This window comes from Phodopus roborovskii, unplaced genomic scaffold, assembly GCF_943737965.1.
Source record: "Phodopus roborovskii unplaced genomic scaffold, PHOROB, whole genome shotgun sequence".
In the NCBI taxonomy this organism is placed as follows: domain Eukaryota; kingdom Metazoa; phylum Chordata; class Mammalia; order Rodentia; family Cricetidae; genus Phodopus; species Phodopus roborovskii.
The window spans coordinates 3,297,799-3,321,544 of NW_026126424.1; the positions used below are offsets into that span (position 1 = coordinate 3,297,799).

General features: G+C 39.0%; 1 protein-coding gene across 1 annotated transcript in view; it reads left to right on the top strand.

The window, feature by feature from the left end:
- Enpep (glutamyl aminopeptidase) overlaps window positions 1–23,746 on the top strand; it is a 68,341-nt gene that overhangs the window by 38,955 nt on the left and 5,640 nt on the right. The window contains exons 11-18 of the mRNA XM_051185526.1: window positions 944–1,023; window positions 10,865–10,998; window positions 11,105–11,160; window positions 13,460–13,610; window positions 15,236–15,309; window positions 15,419–15,523; window positions 15,614–15,784; window positions 18,826–18,966. Coding sequence (XP_051041483.1) covers window positions 944–1,023; window positions 10,865–10,998; window positions 11,105–11,160; window positions 13,460–13,610; window positions 15,236–15,309; window positions 15,419–15,523; window positions 15,614–15,784; window positions 18,826–18,966 — 912 coding nt within the window. The remainder of the gene's footprint in view (window positions 1–943; window positions 1,024–10,864; window positions 10,999–11,104; window positions 11,161–13,459; window positions 13,611–15,235; window positions 15,310–15,418; window positions 15,524–15,613; window positions 15,785–18,825; window positions 18,967–23,746) is intronic.

Consider the following 23,746-nt stretch of genomic DNA (forward strand, 5'->3'; position numbering starts at 1 on the left):
AGATTAGCCAAGATGGGTTGTCGCTACCATCTACCTTGGCAAAGGGACACATTCAGAGGAATAAAGTTCCTGGAACATTGGGCTTTCAGGGCCCGGCAGCCTGAGGGTAGCTCCCAGTTAGCTGGATAGGAAAGCTTACCTGGATTGGGGGTAGGGGCTGCAAAGAGATGGCATTGTGTAAGCCTGAAACACCATGACATCCACTGTAGGACCTAGAAAACCTAGAAACCCTAGTCTCCTGAAACATGTGGTCAGACATTTTGCTGGAGACAGAAGGATGGCAAGTTTGAGACTTTCCTGGACTGCAGAGTGAATTCGAGGCCAGCCTGCATAGTTTAGCGGGGCTTTGTCTCAAAATAAAAAGTTAAAAAGTGGCTCACTGTTAAAGGGCATCCTTGGCATGCAGAAGGCTCTACAACCAACCCTCTAGTTCCACAAGAGACAAAGAGAACACTTGAACAACTCAGAACAAGTTTACCTGGTAATTTTTCTTTGTGTCATTGATCCTCATGGGTGGAATTATTAAGTGATTTCCAGAGCAGCGGAGCATGCAATGCTCAGTGGGTAGAAAAATAGAATTTCAATATCATTTGAAGAAAGCACATCATGCTAGAACCTACACAGGCTCGAATGCAGAGGGTCTGCGTTATGGTGTAAAATGCCACATTTGTGCAAGTAATGGAAGATATTTGTTTCAAAACATTTTTTAATGAACACCTTTCTTCACCCTTATCTATTTTTATGCAAATTTCTACATTTTGTGGGTATGTAGAGAATTGTCAGTGACATAGCCCATCTTCAACCCTGAAGTCTATTTTGCAAACTGTGGTGTTGTGTACTACACACTGACCAATCATTTATAAGAAAAAATGTGCTCATATGTTTATTTTGGCATTTAAGCTTTTTTGTGATTAAGTTAAATTTTTTTTCTTAAAAATTTTAGTTACACATGGAATATTCCAATTAAATGGGCCGAAAATAACAATTCAAACGTTGCCGTCTACAACAGGTCAGAAAAAGAAGGTAAATGTTATTTAACACATTCATTTCTTCTTTGAATTGATGCATTTCAGTGAATGATTATAAATACAATGAACAGCAATTGAGCCAAAACTTGTACATTTCAGCTAAAACTCGTCTCTTAAATAACTTACCAATAATTCTACAACTTTGTCTACAACAAGAACTTTCCCACCTCCATCATCTTTCCAGGAATTTGTCATTGCACATAGGAGCACATCACCAGAGCTAAAGGAGTGGCGCTTGGCTGCCAGTCATTGGGGAATCAAGCTGGAAGATTCTTGCTTTCCTAGCTTCCCCGCCCTCCAGTGCATCCCTCTGTTCTTTCTTCCTTTCCTCTCTCTTTCTTTCTTCTGCTCTTTATATCAAATAAGACATTAGATTTCAGGCTGGAGAGATGGCTCAGTGGTTAAGAGCACTGCCTACTCTTCCAAAGGTCCTGAGTTCAGTTTCTAGCAGCCACATGGTGGCTCACAATCATCTGTAATGAGATCTGGTGCCCACTTCTGGCCTGCAGACATATATACATACAGGTGTAACACTGTGTACACAATAAATAAATAAATCTTAAAAAAAAAAAAACTAGATTTCTTAGGATACCATGAGAATGGCCTGCTTTTCAAATGTTCTTTTTCAATTAAAACAATCAGTTTACTATGTGTTTCCTGCTCTCTCTCCATTCGTTTTTCTTTTCCTTACTTGAAAAACAATTTAGGGTTCTTTAAAATCAAGATCTTATCACAAACTTCAAAATTGCTGGGGAAATAAAGCCAATAAGTAAGAGGACTTTTAGCATCAATCCCAGGGGAATTTTTTTAAGGGGATACTTTATTTGTGCATTTTACTATCCTAGCTAGAGTTCAAGTCATTTTCTAGCAAAGACCAACTCAATACATCTTTTATCACAATAACTAAGCCATGGATAATCTTGCCTTTTGTGATTTGACCATTGTAGTTGTTTTATGCCGCAAAACATTTCTTATCTAAGAGACTGGATTTCTTCATTCTGTCCCATGAGAATGTGGTCTTAGAACAGCATATTCTGTAGGCTTTCTCTGGGAGTTCTTGAAATTAAAAGCAAGCTACATTCCTTTATCTGCACCCGGTTACTTGTCCCTAAATTCACCCATCTAAAGTGGGTTACCTGAGCTGTAGCTCAGTAGAAGAATGCTTACCCAGCATTCAGGAAGGCCTGGGACAGTTGTCATCACCACATATAACCAGATGTGTTGGTGAGTGTAGTGGGATATTCACTTTGTCTCCTTCTGTGGCACTGACCACGCCCATTGGGGTGGAGCCATGGGCTGAAGTGACCTGGGGAAGTAGGTTGGAGGAAGCAGAGGCGCAAGCCCTGGAGGCATTCTTGGAAGCAGGAACCTACTGGTGTTCACCTGTCTATGTTGTGAGTTATTTCTCCCTGAATAAACATCTATTTGGCCTAACTGTTTATCCAGATCCTTATTAAACCGCAAAATCGGCGAGCAGCTGTAATCCCAACCTTCAGGAGCCAGAAGCAAGAGGGTCACAAACTCAGGGTTATTATTAGCTACTTAGAGAGTTCAAAGTCAGCCTGCAGTCCAGGGCAGCCTGAATTGAAACTCCATCTCAAAAAAAAATTAAATAAAGTGTATCATCCAGTCTTTTTGATTAATTTTATAGCTCAGTGATATCATCACCTCAGAGACTCATACCTTTAGTGACTTTCCCTTCATCCTCCACATGCCTAAGCCTTAAACAATTCCTGAATTTATGCCCATGAGGACTTAACTTATTCTGGAAAATTGCTGTATGATAATAGTGTTTTTCTGCTGTCTCATTTCAATTAAAACAGGCTTTCCAGGGTTCCTCCATGTTGTGGCAAAGGTCAATGCTTGATTGTCTCCCGTAGTGGATATGTATCATCCTATGTCATATGAATATGTCACCTCTTCTTCATCTGTCATATTCTTTGGACATTTTTGATCCTACAGAATGAATTAGAATCATTTGTATAGTAATATTTCTGCCTTGGGAGTTTTCATCTTTGCTCTTTCATACTTTCTTTCTTTCCAGGGTTTGGAATAAATATATTTATTAGAAAGAATCTTTTGGATACACAATCCTTAATTCATCAGTTAATTCTTTCAGGCAAATTTTTGTTTTGTTTTATTTTTGAGACAGGCTAGCCTCCTACTTGTGATGAAATGAATGACTTTCTGGCTGTTGCTCTATAATTGTTTATTGCATGCATGGGTGAATAAAGGAATGAATAAAGGGCTCTGGTGTTCAGGGAGCTAGGATAACAAATCCTACCTTTATCGGAAACTTTAGAACCATGATCGGTCTCCTCGCCAGGAAAACACTGGACATCTCTTCCTTCTTCAAAGTGCCTGCTCCATTTTTAGGTTATGCCATGAGTTCCTGTTTCCTGTTTGAGGACAGTTTGAGCTCAGGGCACAGATGATGAATATGTCCTGTGTGCACTGGATGGGCAACGAGCTCGTGTTACCTGTCTCACGTCCCTGTTCTCAGCCACTCTGATGATTCATCAGTTAGAAATGCCCCAAGCAATAATAGGACTTCCGGGATCTTTTATTTACACTTGTATTGTACATGATATTTTAAGCAGTGGGTAAAAATATTTGTTTTCTAACAAAAGAAGCAAATCCCAAACAAAATGTTTTCTGGATATTTGAACCTAGACAGAAAACCACCTTCATTTAAATTGTCTGAACTCTGTCAAAATGGATTTACTCTTACCGAACTATACTTCCTTTTCTTCACCGCTGCTATTTGTGGTCACTGGGATGTTACAGAAGATTAGCATTCTAAATACTTTTGTTTTTCTTATATAGCTGATGCTGGCAGCATTGCCAGCCCTTTTATTCTTAATGTTGGTATTTAAATAGAAATTGTAGTTATAGAAACTCCATTTGCTCTCTTTTCATTTTCAACTAAATGATAAGCCCCTGGAAGTACTTACCATATCTCTCATCCCCCAGAGATTATCAGCAACTGCTAGGCACATGGTAAGAATCTGGCGAGCATTTGCTTAGCAGAGGGCTGTTTGCCCAGCCTGTTCTCTGGTGATGTTACCTGTGCTCTGGTTAGAGACCCCTGTCTTTGATATCAGTTGCTATTTCTGTTATAGCAATGCAGCTATATCTAATAGGACTCTACCTTTTTGCTTTGATTTTCTGCATCCTAGCATTTAGATGAAAGTTGTCACAGGACAAGGGAGTTATCAGTCTTGCTTGAACATTGTTTCTGTAGGCATTACTCCAGGAATGGGAGCTGGGAGAGGGACCAAAACGTTATCTCAGGTGTGGAGTCAAAGAGATGGGCCTAGGACATTGCTATAGGAAAGGGCCTAAGACATCATTCCAGGAGTGAGGTCTTGGAGGGGGCCTAAGTTGTTTCTCCAGATGCAGAATCTAAAGCAGGGTCTAAGACCTAGGACAGCTATAGATTTGGGGATGACGATTTTTATGACTTTCGTATCTGGACTGTAAGAATTTAAATGAGCAAATCCCAGTATCATAGACACAGGGTTTACTAAAATGTTTCAAATGGGTGTGTTTAAATATTTACTACCAAACAAATGCCAAGCGCATAACTTCATGTGTGCCAAAGAGGGAAGGACTTTTTCCATGCTTTCACACTGAGTCTTGTGTAACATACACATATGAAATTGGTTATGCCGTCTTAGAACCCCAGTTTCTCAGCCCAGCCCCAGTCAATCAAAGAGATTAAACAAGAGGGCTGACTGTCCTAGGTACTAACCAGGTATACTGGTATACTAATGAACAGTGCACCTGTGTAGGCTAATTAGATATCTCTTCCCAGTGAGCATATACTAAGCAAGGGTTAGGGGATCATGGGATAAAGCCATACTTTTAAAGATGTCATCAAACTGTGATACAGACACAAAACATTGTCCAGGAGAGCATGGTTATTGTACTTAGAAGCTGTCAATAGTGCCTTGATTCGATGAATGTTTCTGGCTCCCCGTGTCTTCGGGTGACTGTCCAGAAAATAACAGCTTGTCAAATCTGTTTTCTTCCATCTTGTAGTTCTAATACAACCTAGATGTTAGAATCTTTCTTGGTCTTTTTCAACTGGTATGCACACAGGACTACTAAAATACCGATTACTTCTGTCTACATTTTACAGCTAGTTCTCAACAGCATGCCGCCACTTAGCAGTGAGGGAGACTAGCATACATAGTCTAGGTCTTACCTAGTGGAAGGGAACAACTAACTGGTTTCTGTCACATATGCTATTGTCTGTAGAACCAGACTTCTCAAAGTAAAACAGGCAAGAATGTATGTGCTGGCTCAGGTGGGCACCTGTCTCCCGGGGCAGATGGGAGACATGCCGGCAGATCTTCACCATCCAGCTCTCCCTTGGTGTTCTTCCAAACCACTCAAATCAACGTTAAGGAAAACCTTTCCTCATGATAGGTGATAGATGCCTTTTTTTAAGACTTCCTCGAATTGCATAGTATATATTAAAGCTGTAGCTTGAAGCTGGGCGTTGGTGGCACACGTCTAATCCCAGCACTGGGGAAGTAGAGGCAGGCAGATCTCTGTGAGTTTGAGACCAGCCTGGTCTACAAGAACTAGTTCCAGGTCAGCCTCCAAAGCCACAAAAAAAAAAAAAAAAAAAAAAAAAAGCTGTAGCTTGAGGCTGAGTAAGGAGGGTCCCTTGTACAAGGTCAGCCTTGGATATCTAGCAAGCTCTTGACTAGCCTGGGCCATGTAGCACAATCTTGTCCCCAAAACCAAAGAACAAACAATTGCAAGGAGCATTGTTTGCAGGCAAAAGCTCTGTCAGTTGCTGAGATCTGGAGGAAGCCAGGCACTTATAACTCACACAAACATGGCTCAGTTCCTCAGTACTCTCTTCCTCTTCCCATCTTCTCTCCTCTACCACTCTGTGAGCTCACTAAGTTTCCCAGGCTAGTCTTTGACCTTCAACTCCTGATTCAAGATCCTCTCACGTCAGTCTCTTGAATAGCTGGGATTACAAATGTGGCACAGTGTTGTGGAAAAAGGTTACCACACATGGATAAAAAAAAAATCCCATTTTATAGTGAATCACGCTTGATTTTAGAGAGTGCAAATTTTAAATTGATTAAAAATATTCTTATTATGTGTGTATGTGCATGCTCTAGGCATGTTTGTGCAATAGAGCACACACACTCAACCATTTGTATGGGTTATGGAGATCGGAGTTCAGCCACTCTCCACCTTAGTCTTTGAGGCAAGGTCTCTTACTAAACCTGAAGCTCACTATCTTGGGTTGATTGGCTGGCCAAAGGCCCAGGTATCCACCTCTGTTTTCCCTCTTAAGGATGGTGGCAGATGTGAGCCTACTAGGGCGGTATTGGCGACCCCAGCTTGAGTCTTCTGTTTGTGTGGCCAGTCCTTCAGTCACAAGACCACCAGCCCTGAGAATGACATTCCTAAGAAAGAGCCCCCATCCAGGCATAACTTAATCAACATTTGCTGCACAGAACTAATTAAAATAGAACAAAATCATTTATAAAAGTGGGTGACAAGACTCCACTGTGGTCATTACACATCCATTTTCAAAATATAAAGTAAGACTTGGGAAAGTAATTCCAAATGACCAAGATTACTAATCATAGGAAGAGTGGGTAGGATGCCATCGTGCTTGTTTGCTTCTCCTACATAAACACACAAAGAAATTCTTAAAAATGAAGCTGGATGAGTAGCTTTTATATTACTATGTATGCTTTTTTGTTTGGTTCTGTTTGAAACAGGGTCAATTCTGCAGCACAGACTAGCCCAAAACTTGCAGCCATCCTCCTGCCTCAGCTTCCTGAGTGCTGGAATTGCATACAGCTCAGGCATGTGCCACCCTGCCTGACATTCTTTATACTTTACTTCCCAGGTATCCTGTAAGGCACATATGAATAAAAACAGCTGCACACTCTTATACCCATAAGCAGACAGTGGTTATTCAGTTCTACTTGCTTCTCTACAACATGGAACAGCCCTCAGTTTGCTGCTGTCAACTGTTCTCAAAGTAGCAGGAACTTGGAAAGTCCTTAACTACTGACTTCCTGGGTCTCAACTTCCTCATCCATAAAGTGAGAAAAAATTGAGGTAACATTAGACAGGCTTAGCCGGGCACATAGAAAGCACAGTAAATTACTGCAGTATTTAGATGGATTGCCAGGAACTTCTCAATGTTATTTATATTTGCTTGGCTATTTCTAGACCAGGCAGCCTATCCCGTTTCATAATAATGGGGATAGCTACCATCTGTTGGTCACATAACACCTAACGATGTGACCCCGCTTTATGTGCCTTATCTTACTTAATCTTCACAACAGTCCCGAGAGGGATTTTGATCCCCATTTTCCTCCTGGTAAATTGTAACACAGAGAGGTCAAGTGATTTGGCCAGAGTTACACAGCTTGCCAGTCTCATAGAAAGGGTTTTATCCCAGGTCTGTCAAACTAAGAAGTTCCTGTTCCATCTTCAGTAACATATGGCTTTACCCTGAGCAAGAAACTCTCCTCCCAATACAAACATTCAAAGAGTGAGGTTGCCAAAAGATTAGCTTCCTTTCAACAACTTCTTCATGGCCAAATGACAAAGAAAGATGAACACTGCACAAGTGAGGTAAGGGTTTATAATTTGTCAAGTACCTGCTCCAAAAGTTCCTAAGGAAACGTATTGTCTTGTGGAAGAATTTACTTATATATTATGAAAAACTACTGGGTCCTGGATAGCTTCCAGGCCTTGCAAATGCTTCCAAAATTTAAATCATCTTTCCTCCCAAACTTGCCTTCCTCTCCTCTCCTCTCTGCAACATCATCACTCACCCACTGTGCATGCCTTTGCCTCTCCTCTAGGCAGAAGGAGGGCTGTGCCGGCTCTCCTTCTAACTCCATTCTGCTGTTCTTATTGTGGCCACATCAGTCCAAGTTCTTACCCTTTTTGTCCTAGATTTTTTTTTAAGTCATTGAGAAATCAGCTAATTTCTTTTTGTTTATTTTTTAAATCAAGCTATACACTTCCCTCCTCCCCTCTCCCCTTTTATCCTTCCCCCTTGCCCCCCACACTCCCGATTTACTCAGGAGATCTTGTCTTTTTCTCCTTTCTAGGTGGATCCATATATGTCTCTCTCAGGGTCCTCTTTATTACCTAGTTTCTCTGAGTTTGTGGCTTATAGGCTGATTGTTCTTTACTTTATGTCTAATATCCACTTATGAGTGAGGACATGATGAATTTGTCTTTCTGGATATGGGTTAACTTACTCAGAATGGCTTTCTCCAGTTCATCCATTTACCTGCAAATTTCAAGATGTGATTGTTTTTTTACTGCGGAGTAGACTCCATTGTGTAAATATATCACATTTTCCTTATCCATTCTTTGGTTGAGGGGAATCTATGTTGTTTTCAGTTCGGGCTATTATAAGCAATGCTACTATGAACACAGTTGAACAAATGTCCTTGTAGTATGATTGAGTATTTTTTGGGTATATGCCCAAAAGTGTTATTGCTTGGTCTTGAGATAGATTTATTCCCAATTTTCTGAGAAACCACCATACTGATTTACACAGTACAAGTTTGCACTCCCACCAGCAATGGAGAAGTGTTCCCCTTTCTCCACATCCTCTCCAGCATAAGATGTAATCAGAGTTTTTTATCTTGGCCATTCTGACAAGTGTAAGATTGAATCTCAGAGTTGTTTTGATTTGCATTTCCCTGATGACTAAGGATGTTGGATATTTCTTTGTATCTTTTTGCCATTTGAGATTCCTCTTTTGAGAATTCTCTGTTTAGTTCTGTACTCCATGTTTTACTGGATTATTTTGTCTTTTGCTGTGTAGTTTCTTGACATATTTTAGAGATCAGTCCTCTGTCAGACAAAACTCGAGTCCAAATGGATCAAAGACCTCAACACAAAATCAATCACACTGAACCTTATAGAAAAGAAAAGTGGGAAGTAGCCTTCAACACATTGGCACAGGAGACTACTTCCTAAATACAATACCAGTAGCACAGCAACAATGACTAAATGGGCCCTCCTGAAACTGAAAAGCTTCTGTAAGGCAAAGGACACTGATGGGAGATGTCATTCTGTATATGTTTCTCATACTGGCTAATAATAAAGCACTGTTGGCCAATAGGAAAGGAAGATAGGAGGGACTAGGAGACAAGGAGGAGATAGGAAGTAGGAAGGAAGAGTCAAGATGGAGAGTCTGGAGAGAGCAATATGTGGCAGCCGGCTCCCGGTAAGAAGAACACGTGGACATACATAGATTAACACAAATGGGTTAATACTTAAGACAGAGCTAGCCGATAAGAAAGTAGTAACTGGCCAACAGTATAATATCTAATACAGAGTCTCTGTGTATTATTTGGGGCTGGCGCGGCGGCGGGACAAGACTGGCAGCGGGAGGAAAAACCGTACTCATTACAGGACACGGTCAACAAGACCTCTGGAATGGGAAAAGATATTTGTCCTAGAATATTACAGCTGCTTTTAGAATCTAATCCAGAATATTTTCCATATCACTGCCAAAAATGACTTTTTCTAGAAAACAGATTTAGACATGTCATTACCTTGTTTGGCAGTCTTTTCTGTGTTTTTCCCTCTCAAAAGATGAATTCTTTCACATGGCACGTGCCATGAACACTGGTCTCCCTTGCCAGCCTCATCTGCTATTTTACAGTAATATTTCCTACATTGTCACTATATTAAACTCCTTGAAATCTCTCACATAATCTAAGTCCCCACACCATCATTTGAAGAGTTCATTTCCATGCAGACAAAATATACATTAATGGAAAACAATAGAAGTGATGCTCACAGATACTTGTGGTATCTAAGCATAGTTATTACTTTTAAGGCACATGTTTGACCTAAAATTTAGGTCTCTGTCTCTTAAGCATTGGGCTTCTAAAAGCTTGATGGTGGAGCCCTGTATGCGTATTGGATGGTACTTTGGGAAGAAAGTTAGTATGCTAACTCACTGATAAAAAACATGATTATTGTCAACTGAGATAAGACACAGATGGCCTTGCAAAGACAAATAGGATTGAAAGCACATGTAGGAAGTAGATTTCCAAGTAAGAACTTTGTATTGCAGCATATCCTAACACCTAAAACATGTCATGACTCTCACATTATCGTTCTGCTTAGTAATGTTTATTTCCACTAGCTATAATCTGGATGTATTTTGTTCCAAGGATTTGACCCAGGGACTCCTTCCTGCTAGGCAAGTGCTCCACCACTAGTCCACATCCCTAGACCTGTTTTAATCTGATTTTGAGGCAAGGTCTCAGTAGGTTGCTCAGGCTGGCTTTGAACTCACCTTAGTCCAGGTAAGCCCAAGTAGCTGGAATTTTGAACATATACCAATAAGTCCCAATTCAGAAGTGATTTTGAGGTATTCTTTAAATGTTTGCATCTCAGCTCTTCTACATGCTGTCCTAGTGAATACGTTTTGAATATTTTATCCATTACACTTGGGAATGTATGGACTCCTCCTAGGAAGCATGGGTTTCTTTGTCATTGGGCATCATTTTCTTTACTGAAAGACTGACCAACTTAGAGTCACTGTACTCATGTGACATGCTTTTGCCAGGGAGGAGTGTAAGTTACAAATGGCAGGATGCTTGTTGACATTGCTTCTTTCTTGTTCCTCTTGCTCACTCCAGTGACATTCTAAAGTTAGAATTAGGCTTAGGGGCTTTGGGTCCAAATCAAACTCTACTCTTTGAGCTAATATTGCTTTTCTTTCTTTTTGCCCTCTGGGTCTAATTTCTGTGTTTACTGTGTATGCAAGTATGTTTCTCATTAGTGTTTATTTATTACCACAGGAATCATTTTGAATTCTAGTCTTGGTGAAGATGTTTTTCTCAAAATAAACCCAGATCACATTGGGTTTTATCGTGTAAATTATGAAGCACAAACTTGGGACTCGATAGCTGGGACTCTGTCTTCAAACCACTTGGTAAGATATTGTGTGGTTATGAACTATTGTAGTTGTGTTCCAAGAACAGAATTTTAAAGATACTAATTTTTTCAATGCTCTTTGGTTTTTTTCTTTCCTCTTCCAGATCTTCTCTGTTGCTGACCGTACAAGTTTTATTGATGATGCTTTTGCTTTGGCAAGGTATGTCTTGACGTGAGGTTGGGTCACTTAACATACCATTAGTTTTCCTATAAATCTTTAAAATTAATTGCAACTACATTTAGGTATGAGGTTTTTTTTTTTAATTGAAAACATCCAAAGTCTGTATTTTAATCATTATTGTTATTTTTGGCCCTCTTTTAAAGAAATTCATATAGTATCTATTCATAGACATACAAACTTCCCATCCCCACCTTCTTCCCTGATGGCATGGGGTGTGATATACTCCATATCAGGGTCTTTGATTTAATTAGTGATATTTTAAAATGATCAAAAGTGCATCTTAAACTAGTAAGATTGCTCAAAGGGTAGAGGTGGCTTCTGCCATGCCTGAGTTCAAGACTGAGGGCCCACATGATAGGAGAGAAGTAATTGTGATATACAGTCCTCTGAACTTCACATGTGCACAGTGGTAGGCCCACTTAAATTTTAAATGGCACACTTTTAAAATATCCCTTCATAAATCGTTTTAACAAATGTCCAGTGTTTCAGTTTTGTGAGCCCAAGCTTACTATTAGATATTTCAATTGAGAATTGTGAATTTTTGTCGAAGTCATTGGGACAAGAAGAATAATCCACAGTGCTATCGCATTGGTCAGCATTTTGGAACGATTTTGGAAATTTGACTTTTTTTTTTTTATGATCTGAGAGTAATCTGAACTTTGAGAAGCAACCTGGATTGGAGAACAGTGGGACAGTGACTATGGCACCTCTTGATGTTTTTCAGATCACCTGACTCTAATAATTATTAAAAATCTGACCTGAAGGCAGTGTTTAAATGAGTTCACCAGACCCAGGATAAATGATAAATAGATATTTATTAGGGAAGCTCTTATACAAATAATAGTAAATAACTGCTGTGGCCTTCCTGCTCCAGAAGATGCAGTCTCTGCCCTTCCGATGCTCTCACTGCAACCCAAGAGCAAGCCAGATACTCCTCTACTTTATAAGGGGTCACATCTGCACACCTGAATCCACACCACAAGTTCACTGGCAGAGCAAGGTGCTACTACACTGACCCTCTGTAGGAGCTAGACACACAGCTCATTTGATTTATATGTTTTTCAGTAGTTTTACTAAGCATGATGGTAGTTGCAGTTTCCTTAGGAGGCTTCTTCTGGTTCCTCTGCCTGAATTGTGCATTATTCTTAGGTGCCTAATTGTTTTCCACAGTACTGTATTATCATTGCTTATTAGTATCCATACTGCCCAAGAAATCCTGTATGATAATAGCCATCCAAACTAACATATGACTGTTACTCAGAGTTATTGTTCAATAACTACTAGCCAATCAGATTCATAGTTGTATTGATGGTTAGTAGTTTAAGCAGAAACATTTTACATGGATTCCTTACATGATATTGGAAGTCCAAAAATGTTGACATTTTTCTAAGGGTTACAGGTTTTTTAACCTGACTGAATTTCTGGTTCTATAGAAATAGAAGTAACCTTTTAATCCCTGTCTGGATCAGAATCCTTATAGAAAAGAATCATCTAATCCTACTACTTGACCAAAGTGCATTCACCTTGGATTATGAACAGCAAAGATGTGTTTTCCAAAGCTCTCCTGAGTTGGACCTCTTCTGCAATGCTCCTGCACATTCAATCATCACTTAATCTCAGCTCCTAGAGCTGCCATAATCTTCTTCATTTATCACTGGTTAAGACTGAGAGAATGTCTGTGTGTCGATATTCAAAATGTTAAGGGTAATTTTGAGGACAAGGTTTCTAGCTAACATTCTTCTCAAACATATTTGAACCAAACTTTTAGAAATACTTTTCTATAATTTTTTGTGGTGGTGACTTCCAGGGCCAACCCTGAGCAAAAACTTTTCAGTTGAGTCTCAACAACCAGTGCAACTTTTTTTTTTTTTAAGATAAAAAAGACAAAGCACACACATATACACACACATATATACATACATACGTACGTACGTACGTACGTACGTACACACACACACACACACACACACACACACACACACACACACACATATGGTGGAGCCCGTAGAGGACAGAAGAGGGCATCTGATCCTCTAGAGCTGGAATTACAAGCAGGTGTGACCCTCCAGACAGGGATGCTGAGACCTTTGGTCCTCTGCAAAAGCCAGAAGTGCTTGTAACAACTAAGTCATCTCTCCAACTCCTAAGTGCAGTTTTTCAATTGTTTGATAGAAGAATTGTCACTAATATGAATTGCTAGAGTCACCATATTGGTCCTGTCAATTGAAAGTCCAATTTCCAATTTTCAATAAATTGTCCTATTTATTTTCTCTATCAGAGCTCAACTTCTGAATTATGGGAAAGCTCTGAACTTGACCAGGTATCTCAAATCAGAAGAGGATTTCTTGCCATGGCAGAGAGCCATTTCAGCCCTAACCTACATCATTAGCATGTTTGAAGATGACAGAGAGCTGTACCCCATGATAAAGGTGATGTTAATGCTATGAGCACACCACAAATGTAAATGGTCAGTAGACTGGGGTGGTTTCTAAGGGAAGGAGCCCTTGTGGGATATCTATCCATCACATGAAATCAAGAGATGTTCTAGCACTTGACTAATCAAAATAGACAGACTGTCTGATCTTTTTCACTTTGAAATGTGTCATATTTGTGTTTCAGTATATCTCAAAAAGGTATCCATTTTAGTATCAAAATGAATGACTATTTTATAAATTTATAAGATTTTAAACTATAGACTAGAATCCACTTTAAAACTGATTTAGCTGCTAAAATTAGCTTATTATTAACAAAATATAAAAAAATAAGAATATTATATTTTCTTTCAACTCCACATTAGGATTTTTGTTTTAATTTCACAATTTGTGTTTACATTTTATTTGTCATTTCAATAGCACTTGAGCAGGCTATTAAACAGATTCTGAGTCCAAATCTGGCTATTTTGTATACTAAGTGAAAGACCTTTGAAAAATATGATTTGATATTTGTGAGTATATACAGTTTTATTTGTGTAATAGGAATGTTAGTAATTGTCTGCCTGTGGTAATGGGATAGTGAGGCTCCCTAAACAGTCTTTGTAAATCTAAATAGCTGTCATTTTTTAATATTTCATCAATGCTTAAATAGTTATCTTAGTATCAGAAGTGTGTGAGGTGTCTTTCTACTTATACTATAATGAAGAAATAACTGTTTTTTTCTTTTCTTGTTGCTATGATAACAATACCCTGATAAAATCAATTTAAATACAATTCCGGGTTGTACTCTCTTCTCTCTTAGACAGATTTGAAAAGACACCTCAGCAACTCTTAAAAAAGGAAAACATTTAATTGAGATGGCCACTTAGTTCAGAGGTTCAGTTCATTTTCATCATGGTGGGGAGCAAGGTAGACAGGGTGCTGGCTACATATTGATCAGAGGGCAACAGGAAGTGGACTGTGACACTGGGTGGTGTCTTGAGTATATATGAGACCTCAAAGCCTGCCTCCACAGTGACACACTTCCTCCAAGGCCACACCTCCTAATAGTGCCATTCCCTATGACATTATGCGAGTGAGTTACATTAAAATTTTCACACAGTCCATTGTTGGGAAATCAGGGTGGCAGAGACTTAAAACAGCTGGTCCCTTTATATCAACAGTCAAGAGCAGAGAGCAAAGAACTTGTGAGTACTCAGCTTTATTTCTCCACTCTTAACTTAGAATTCTCTCCCTAGGGAATGGTGCCACCAATGGTGAGCTGGGTCATCCCACATCAAATAATGGAATCAAGACAATCTCCACAGTCTTACCAGATCTAGACTATTTCCCATAGAGACTCCTTTTTTGGGTGATTCTAGGTTGTGTCAAGTTGACAATCAAAGCAACAAAGCTCAGTCAACGTGTTTGGAAAACATTAAAGAAAGATCTTGAATGGTTTTCATGTTTAGGACTGAAGGAAAACTTAGCATTATCATTATAAAATGTGATCACCTTCTTTTCCTAAGTGCTGGCCCAACCTTCTCAAAACTAAGGCAAAGATTGCAGTGATGGCTCTAGGTAACAGAAGCTACAGACAAATAACTAATTCTTACTCATGGTATATTCTGCTTCTGTTTCAGACGTACTTCCAAGGTCAAGTGAAGCCCATTGCAGATTCTCTAGGATGGCAGGATAATGGAAGCCACATTGAAAAGTAATTTCTTACATTTTAAAAACTATTCATTTAACATTTGTGTGTTTGTGTTTCAAAATATGATGAAAAGTTGCTAAGGCCCTGGCTCTGTGCTTGTTTGTTTTTTAAGGTTACTCCGTGCCTCTGTGTTAGGATTTGCATGCAAGATGGAAGACAGAGAAGCCTTGAACAACGCTTCCCAGTTATTTGATAAGTGGCTACAAAAGAATGAAAGGTGACCATTTGTGTTATTCACTTGTCTAGAAGATTTTAATAAATTTGTGAGTAAACACATGAAATTCCTGAAACATGTTTCTTCTTGCAGCATTCCTGTAAATCTCAGGCTTCTGGTGTACCGCTATGGAATGCAGGACTCTGGCAACGAGACTTCATGGAACTATACTCTAGAGCAATACCAGAAAACCTCCCTAGCACAAGAAAAAGAAAAACTGCTCTATGGGCTAGCTTCTGTGAAGAGTGTCACTCTTTTGTCAAGGCAAGTTCTTTCTCTTTACTTTGTGGTGCTGAGGTTAAATTCAACCAATGCTTTGCCCATGCCAGGCAAATCCTCTAATGTTAACATGTACACTTAGGTGTAATTTATTATTAAGTTTCTCTTTTTAAAATTTGTTTTTTAGACAAGATCTTACTATGTGGCCCTGTGGATTAATATTAAGGCAATCTTCCTGCCTCTGCTAACAACCAGGACTGCCACATTAATGTTTAATTTAAAATAAATTTGGGAGACCAGAGAGATGGCTCAGCAGTTAGAAGCACTGACTGCTCTTTCAGAGGACCCTAATTTGATTCCAGAAACCACCTAGTGACTCACAACTGCCTGTTAACTCCAGTCCCAATGGAACTGATGCCCTCTTCTGGCCTCTAGGGGCACCAGGCTCTAGAGTGATTCATGGACACACATGCAAAGAAGATGTCCACACACATAAAAGAATAAAAAATTAAAATTATAAAACAAAATTGGTTTAGATCAAATAGTGACTATAACCGTCTTGACACATGTCAAATCATGACACTAGATGGCATGGTGCTAATTATATTTGTTAAGGAATTGAGCAACTACTTTAGATGTTTTAGAAAAGACTCTGTGCATGCAGGTGTAGAAGAAAAATGAAACACACACACCTTCAGGGCCTACCACATCAGTATATTCTCGTGAATTTCAATGGCCACGCGTGATAAAATATTCCTCTAAGGCATTCATTGGGAAAGACAAGTTGCTCCACTTTGCACCATCTGCCGTAGGAAGTGATCTTGTGGCTAGTGGTCTTTATGAGCTGTGAATCTAAAGCAATATTCACATTTGAGACTGATATTCCAAGCGTCTACAGAGTCTTCCAGAACTTAATTGATGCCTATAGCACAAGGAGGGTTGGCAGCAAGTTTGGGGTGAAGTGAGGGGTCCCCTGGAATTCCTCGTTTATCCGAAGCATACGGTAAATGTGCTATATTTCACATGAAAGTAGGTTTATCTGTAGCACCACAAGTGCTTAAAAAAGATGGTCATCTTTGTTTCCCAGCTGATTGGTTCTATAAGCCAGTGCAGAGAGGAACCACTGGCTCTGGCTGTGTTCGTCTGCAAGTCTGGTTTTTAAATGCTTGGTTAAATGCAAACCCCAGTTCATGTAGTCTATTAAAGTAAGTGTCCTATAGCTTCCTCCCTTGTACCTTTTCCTTGTATTCAAGGAAGTCATATGTCCTTTTGTAGTGATGGAGAAAGGGATACTCTATTTCTTACTCATCTTCCCTATGGTATTTATCTATTTTGGTCCTGGGCCAAAGCCTGATGGGTTTTATCTACTCATACCTTACCTTCTAGAACACTGCCTTCTGGAGATGAATGCTGTGGTCACAGTCATATCTTTCACTCCCGAAGTACTTGTGCTGTGTAACACTTTGGTTTGCTCTGAGCCGATTTCAGACTCCCTGCACATTTCTTTTTGAGACCGAAGATTTGTCCAGGGTCTCCACCCCCACAGCCAACAAGCTAAAGCAGCATGGTGTTCCTTAAATCAGTTAATCTAGTCACCTCATCTTGCCTATGCCATACTGTTGTTCTCCCATTCCACACTGGGCATTGCACAAAGTTAGATATTGAGCAACAGAATTTCCCCTGAAGAATGAAAAGACATGGAAGTATATTCGAATGTCCCATGTCATATGAGCTGGGCTGAAAGCCTGAGTTTTCTTCAGTGTTGCTTATGGTAAATGCAGGGGTCAAATGTCTTCCTTTTCTATCACAGTGCCAGAATGCCCAAGAAAATAACTTAGAGCGGGGAAAGATTACTTCTGGCTCATGGCTCAGGGACCTGAGTGCATGTTCCAATGTCCTTAGGCCTGACAGAAGGCAGAAGCGTGGCAGGAGAAGAGTAAAGAGAAGGAAGGCTGCTCACCACATGGCAGCCAGGAAACAGAGAGAAACAGAGAAGGAGGCTGACAATGTACACCCCTCAAAGTGACCCATTTCCTTCAATTAAGCAGGACCTCTTCCCAGCCTATTGAGTTAGTTATTCATTGCAATGTGTCAATCCGTTGATGAAGACAGCACCATCAGCATCCAATTATTTCTACTATGTTAGCAAGTGGGGACCAGGCCTTCAACTACAGACCTTTATATCTAGACTCCAGTATTAAGTGTGCTTGATGTTGGTATGTTTGAAAGTGTAAAAATCTATGTTTCTTTCTTTGATAAGGGGTATATCTCTCCATCTCACATCTCAAGTTAACAGTGATCCTTTTGGGTAGTTATTAACCCTTATCTACCCTAAAAATAGAAGTGGTCCAAGTCAGTAGGTAGGAAGCCATGAAATAAGATAAGGAGATTATTAAAGTATGTCCCATGTAGGTACTTCTGAGGTGCTTTTCTGATAGTAAACAAAACCTGTGTTAACTTCAGATAGAAATAATTCTAATAGCAATACGGACTTAGAAGGTCAACTCTAATTAACACCACAGTATAACATTGAGGGACATCTACCCTCTTGCTCTTTAATTCATCCTGAACTTATTTGTATTACACTATAATTATAGCTAGCTAATCTAACCATGTAGCAAGCCAAGTTTAAGTTCTGACCTATAGAATAAGGCCTGAAGTTTTTCTTTAACATACACTTTTTAAAAATTCAGTGGGCTAATAGACAAGAAAGTGTGTGTATTCAATTTAATAAATGCTCTTTTAATTAGAATAATCATTAAAATTTAGTTTTGTTTTGGTGCTTGCAAAATAATTTAAATTTTAAATTAGTTTAATTTCCAATAATAGTTTCACTATTTAACATTACCTAACTAAAATTGTTAGATTAAAATGTTTATATTTTAGCATTCATCAATTCTTTAAAAACAGTTAAATAAACTAATTTTGTAAAAATCTTCTTTTCCCATTTGTCATATATAATTCATTTTGTCCGTTGGTACCTCAAGATTTGAGCGGCTGGAATGAAAGCTGTGTGGCCCTGGAATTTAGATGATGGTTTACATTCAAAGTTCATTTTGAAGATGTTTTCTTTTGCTTTCACTTAGGTATCTGGAAATGCTCAAAGACCCGAATGTTATTAAAAGTCAGGATGTGTTTACAGTCATCCGCTACATCTCATACAACAGCTACGGGAAGAGCATGGCCTGGAACTGGATACAACTCAATTGGGACTATCTGGTCAACAGGTGAGGCGATCAGATAATGGCTCCCTGTTCTCTTTGTGTGACACTCTCTACAGGTGTCTTCTTTTTCTCTCTGGTGAACTTCCCTGACTTCTGTGCCATACCAAAATGGCATATCCCCAGAGGTAAAGAACCACACCACTGTCCTTCCAGCTCTGTTGGTTTTAGGCATAACTTTTTTTCCCCCTGAAAGTTACTGTTTCCAACTGATCAACAAGATTCTGAGATCTGGAGAGAGAACTAAATCACATATTTTTTTTTTTTTTTTTGGCTTACTTAAAACAAGTTTATATATGTCTGCCCGCTCTACTGATGCATAGCAAAATGTCAGATGCATGTTTAGTTCTCAGCTACTATTTACTGAAAGCTAGGTGAGAATTCCTGGAGGTAGGCTCCAACTAGGAGCCCCGAGTCTCCAGAACTCATAGGTACAACAACTTCCCTCTCCCTCGATCAGATTATGAACTTTAAGTATTCCAAATGATTTTTTAGACAATAGCACATTGGGAGTGGGTGGGTGGAGATTTGGCATAAGCACATCTCTCTCTCTCTCTCTCTGTGTGTGTGTGTGTGTGTGTGTGTGTGTGTGTGTGTGTGAGTGGTTTGTTTATTTGTTTAATGGTGCTGAGGACTGAAGGATGCAGGGTCTTCTGTCTGCAAAGCATAAAGCACACGCTCTGTGACTGACCTGCCCTTGTGCAGCTTGGAAACTGGGAACTACCGATGACAGAAGGAGAGCAGAACAGATGAGAGATGCTTCCCCAGGCTTCTTACTTCTTTAGCCCCAGGCAGAGGATGTGCTGTTGTTCTTGGCTCCGGTCCTCTAAATGCAATGCTCAATTTCTGTTTAAAAAAAAAAAAAAAAAAAAAAAGCATTTCTTTGGCTGAATATAAAATAGAACAAAGTCTAAATACATTTCCCAAATCAATGTGCATACATTGATGAAAGGTAATTCCACCTGAAGCCTCATGTTAGGAAGTCTCTTTGTTGTACATCTTAATCTTTCCTAGTAATTACTGTCCTCTGAGAAACATGACCACTGGGGTGGCTTTTACCTGCTCCTTTCTCTTCTGCAATTCACTACTGCCGCTGTGTCTGTTTGTATTCCCTATCCTTCTGAGACACACCTTGTATCTCTAGCTGTCAACTAAAGTTTTCTACATTACTTTTGCTTGCTTATGATAGTTTTGCCAATTCCATTTTTGTGGCTAGAGAGAGTCACTGTTCATCCATTTCTTGTTTTTGTTTTGTTTTGTCAAGACAAGGTTTCTCTCTGTAACTAACTGTCTTGGGTGTTCGGGAACTCACTATGTAGACAAGGCTGACCTGGAACTGATAGAGATCCACCTGCTTCTGCATTCCGAGTGCTGGGATTAAAGGTGTGTGTCACTACCATCTGGCTATTGGTCTGAGGACATGTGCACACATGAGTTCACATCCATAGTTCATCAGTCTGTAATTGTTTCAGTGAAAGGCTTGACCTGAGTAAATCTATTCATCAAGACTGTGTTTTCTGGGCCTATGAATTTGTCTTGTGTGAGGAGTACTTTCCATTTTTTTTTATTTAATTTATTATTTTACAAGTACTTTCCATTTAGAAAGAAGGATGCCTAATGATATCTACTGTGTATTTTGTGTTAGCTGAAAGACATACAGGTCTATGTATGCTGCAAGAAATCCATTTAAATGAAGCACAATGTTTACTTTTAAATTTTTGTGAAAACATTATTATATACCCTAGCAATTAATAAGAAGCAAAAATAGGCCTTAACCTTGTTAAAGAGACCATAAACATCTGTCTTTGAAGTAAACATACTAGATCTTATAAACTGAAATGTTTTGCAAGGACAATGAATTAATTAACCATTGTCAGAGCTTGGCCCAAAATCCTTGCTCGAGGTTTTTAATATTTCTTCATTGTCTGATAATCTAACTTTCATGAGATATTAGTACAGATGGCCCTAACACAAGGTCATACAATAACCACATGTCTGTTACACAAATGGCAGTGTTAATTATGTTTGGTTTGAAGAAATAGAATTTCCCTATGAAAAACTAATAAGAGGCAAGTTAAATAGAGCCAAGTTTTATTCAAATATTTCCAAACTCTTGAATGAGTTCCAAATTTTCGATTGAGTGGTGTTACTGTCTCTATTTCTGAATTATTTATTGTTGCCCTCAAATAAATAATCCATTTTTCTATCAAGCTTTTTTTCATGTGACCTTTATAACTGCTGTTTGCCGGACCAATACTGTGCTCTCCAGTTTGAGCCTTCGCCTCAAAACTCCAATATCTGTGGGAGATGATTCTTTGTTCCTGTATCTTCTAAACTCTTTTTATGAAACTGAAACTCAATGAGTTCAGTAGGTCTGTAGTGGGGCTTGACCAAATTTGATTTTAGCTTGCTAAAGATGAAAAGATTCAATAATTTTGACAAAATGAACATGATCTAAACATTTGAACATTATCTCAGAATAACTTAATATGCACCCAGTTATAAGTTTTGAATATATCAGAATAACTTCTGTATGATGTAATGTTAGGTATATAAATAGGAAGTCAAAGACAATGACCTCATCTAACTTTTTCAGGCTATTTAAGATATACTTAAATTCTTATTATAGTTGTAGCCACTTTAATGAAGACACAGTATATTTCCCCCTATTTATACACTTCATATGATATTGGGCCCTTGAGATAAACATATTTTGTTCCTGTGTAGGCAGTATTTACACAAGCATTTGCAGTTTTTAGTCTCTGTATTTGCTGCTAGCTCCCAAATATTTCTTTTAATTTTAAGTTACTAAGGGTGAAACAACAATAATTCAGAAATCATAGGGCATTCAAATAACTATGACTTGCAGTTAGCATCTATTCTTGGGACTTGTAAACCCTCACTGAGGCAACAAACAGGTTTTCTCTTTTAAAATCCCCATCTTCCTCTTACAGAACTGACACGTATGATTTTCAGAAGCTGTAGGTGATAATACGAACATTTAAATAACCTAATAGAATCAATCAGGAGCGACTTCTGCAATCAGGATTTATTCCTTAGTTGTATCTCTATGACTGCTTGATACACATGGAGTCATGTTATCCACATGGTTTTATGATTTATTCTTTTCATATCATATTGCTCCTGAATGTTTAGGATTCCTGATAAATGACATTTTATAGTAACTGCCTGCTTTCCCAGTATGTTCCTGTACTGTGTTGTTTTTTAAGTATCCTTGTTAATATCTCATTTTATTTCTATATTTTTATTTTAATTTTTTTCTTATTTTATGTGTATGCAGTGTTTTGACTGTGTGTACCACATGCAATGTCTGGTGCCTGGGTAGGTCAGAAGAGGGTGTCAGGTTCCCTGACTGGAGTTACAGACAGTTGTGAGCCACCATGAGGGTGCTAGGAATTACAGTGCAGTCTTCTAGAAGAGCAGCAAGTGTTCTTAACCATTGAGCCACTTCTCTAACCCCTAAAACCTTACTTTAAATTCGAATTCTTTTGTCTATGAAGTCATGTAGCATGTTATGCAATGGGTTCCATCACTGGCATTGGGGCTATAATAGGAAATGGATGGACCTTGCAGAACTTACGACTTTGCTGAGAGCAATATTAAGTCAAGAATTATTAAGGCTAGCCATATTAAATCAAGAATTTTGCAAACACATGCATACTCCTGTAGTAATGTCTCGGAAAAGAGAGAGTACAGAAAAATAATGCAAAGAGGAAACTAACCAACTTGATAGAGGTTGGGGTGAGGTCCCCCTAAGGTAGTGCCAGCTGAACTGAAGGAGAAAGTGCAGGAATGAGTTGGGCAAACAGAAACTGAAGTATCTTGGCTGAGGCTACCAGGAAAAAAAAAGGGGGGGGGTTAACCATTAGGAGTAGAGTCATGTTAAAATCTGATTTTTATTCTAATAGCAATGATAAGTCAGTCACTAGAGGTTTGTAATAAAATGATGGATTTTCTTTGAAAATGAAATGCTTCCGCTGGTCATGGGGAAGCATGGTCACCAGAGATCAGAGTGGATTTAGGAAACACAGTTAACTTCTGCAGCAGTCCCAACGAAGACAATGGCCAACTGGCAGCAAAAGACGGTGATAAACTGGACCATGGCGAAGGTGAAGACTCATAGAACATGGAGGGGGGTTGAGAGGAAAGTGATAAAGGCAGTACTTGGGTGTCTAGCAGAGTTCAGCTTGCTACACATACGTTAATGGTTTTCTTTTAACGGCAAGAGGGGAGATTTTTTTTTTTTTTCTTTTCAAGAGAGAGATGTTCTCTTGTCAGGTGCTACTTAAAAATTGAGTAAATTGAAGATAAAATTTACTAATATAAAATTAGCAATTCTGGGAAGAGATATTTAGGGCAAGAGAAACTGTACAGAGTGAAGAGCACTGACTCCTCTTGCCAGGGACCTGAGTTCAGTTCCTAGCATTCACCCCAAGAAGCTCGTAACCACCCATAATTCTAGCCCCAGAGGGAGCTAGTGACTGGCCTCCACAGGAACCTGCACTCATATGCCCATGCCACCCCCACCACATACACATAATTAACAATAGTGAAATGAAGCTTCATTAAAAAGAACATTCTAGAGGAGTGACAGGGAATGACTTCAAATGAACAGAGCCAACAAGAGTCTGCAGCAAAATTTCATGAAAAATTTGACAAATATGGAAGGAGAGACAACTAAGAAATGCCAGGTTAAAAAAGGAGGATCCTTCTTTAAAAAAAAATTATTATATTTTACATGTATTAATGTTTTGCTTGCATGCTT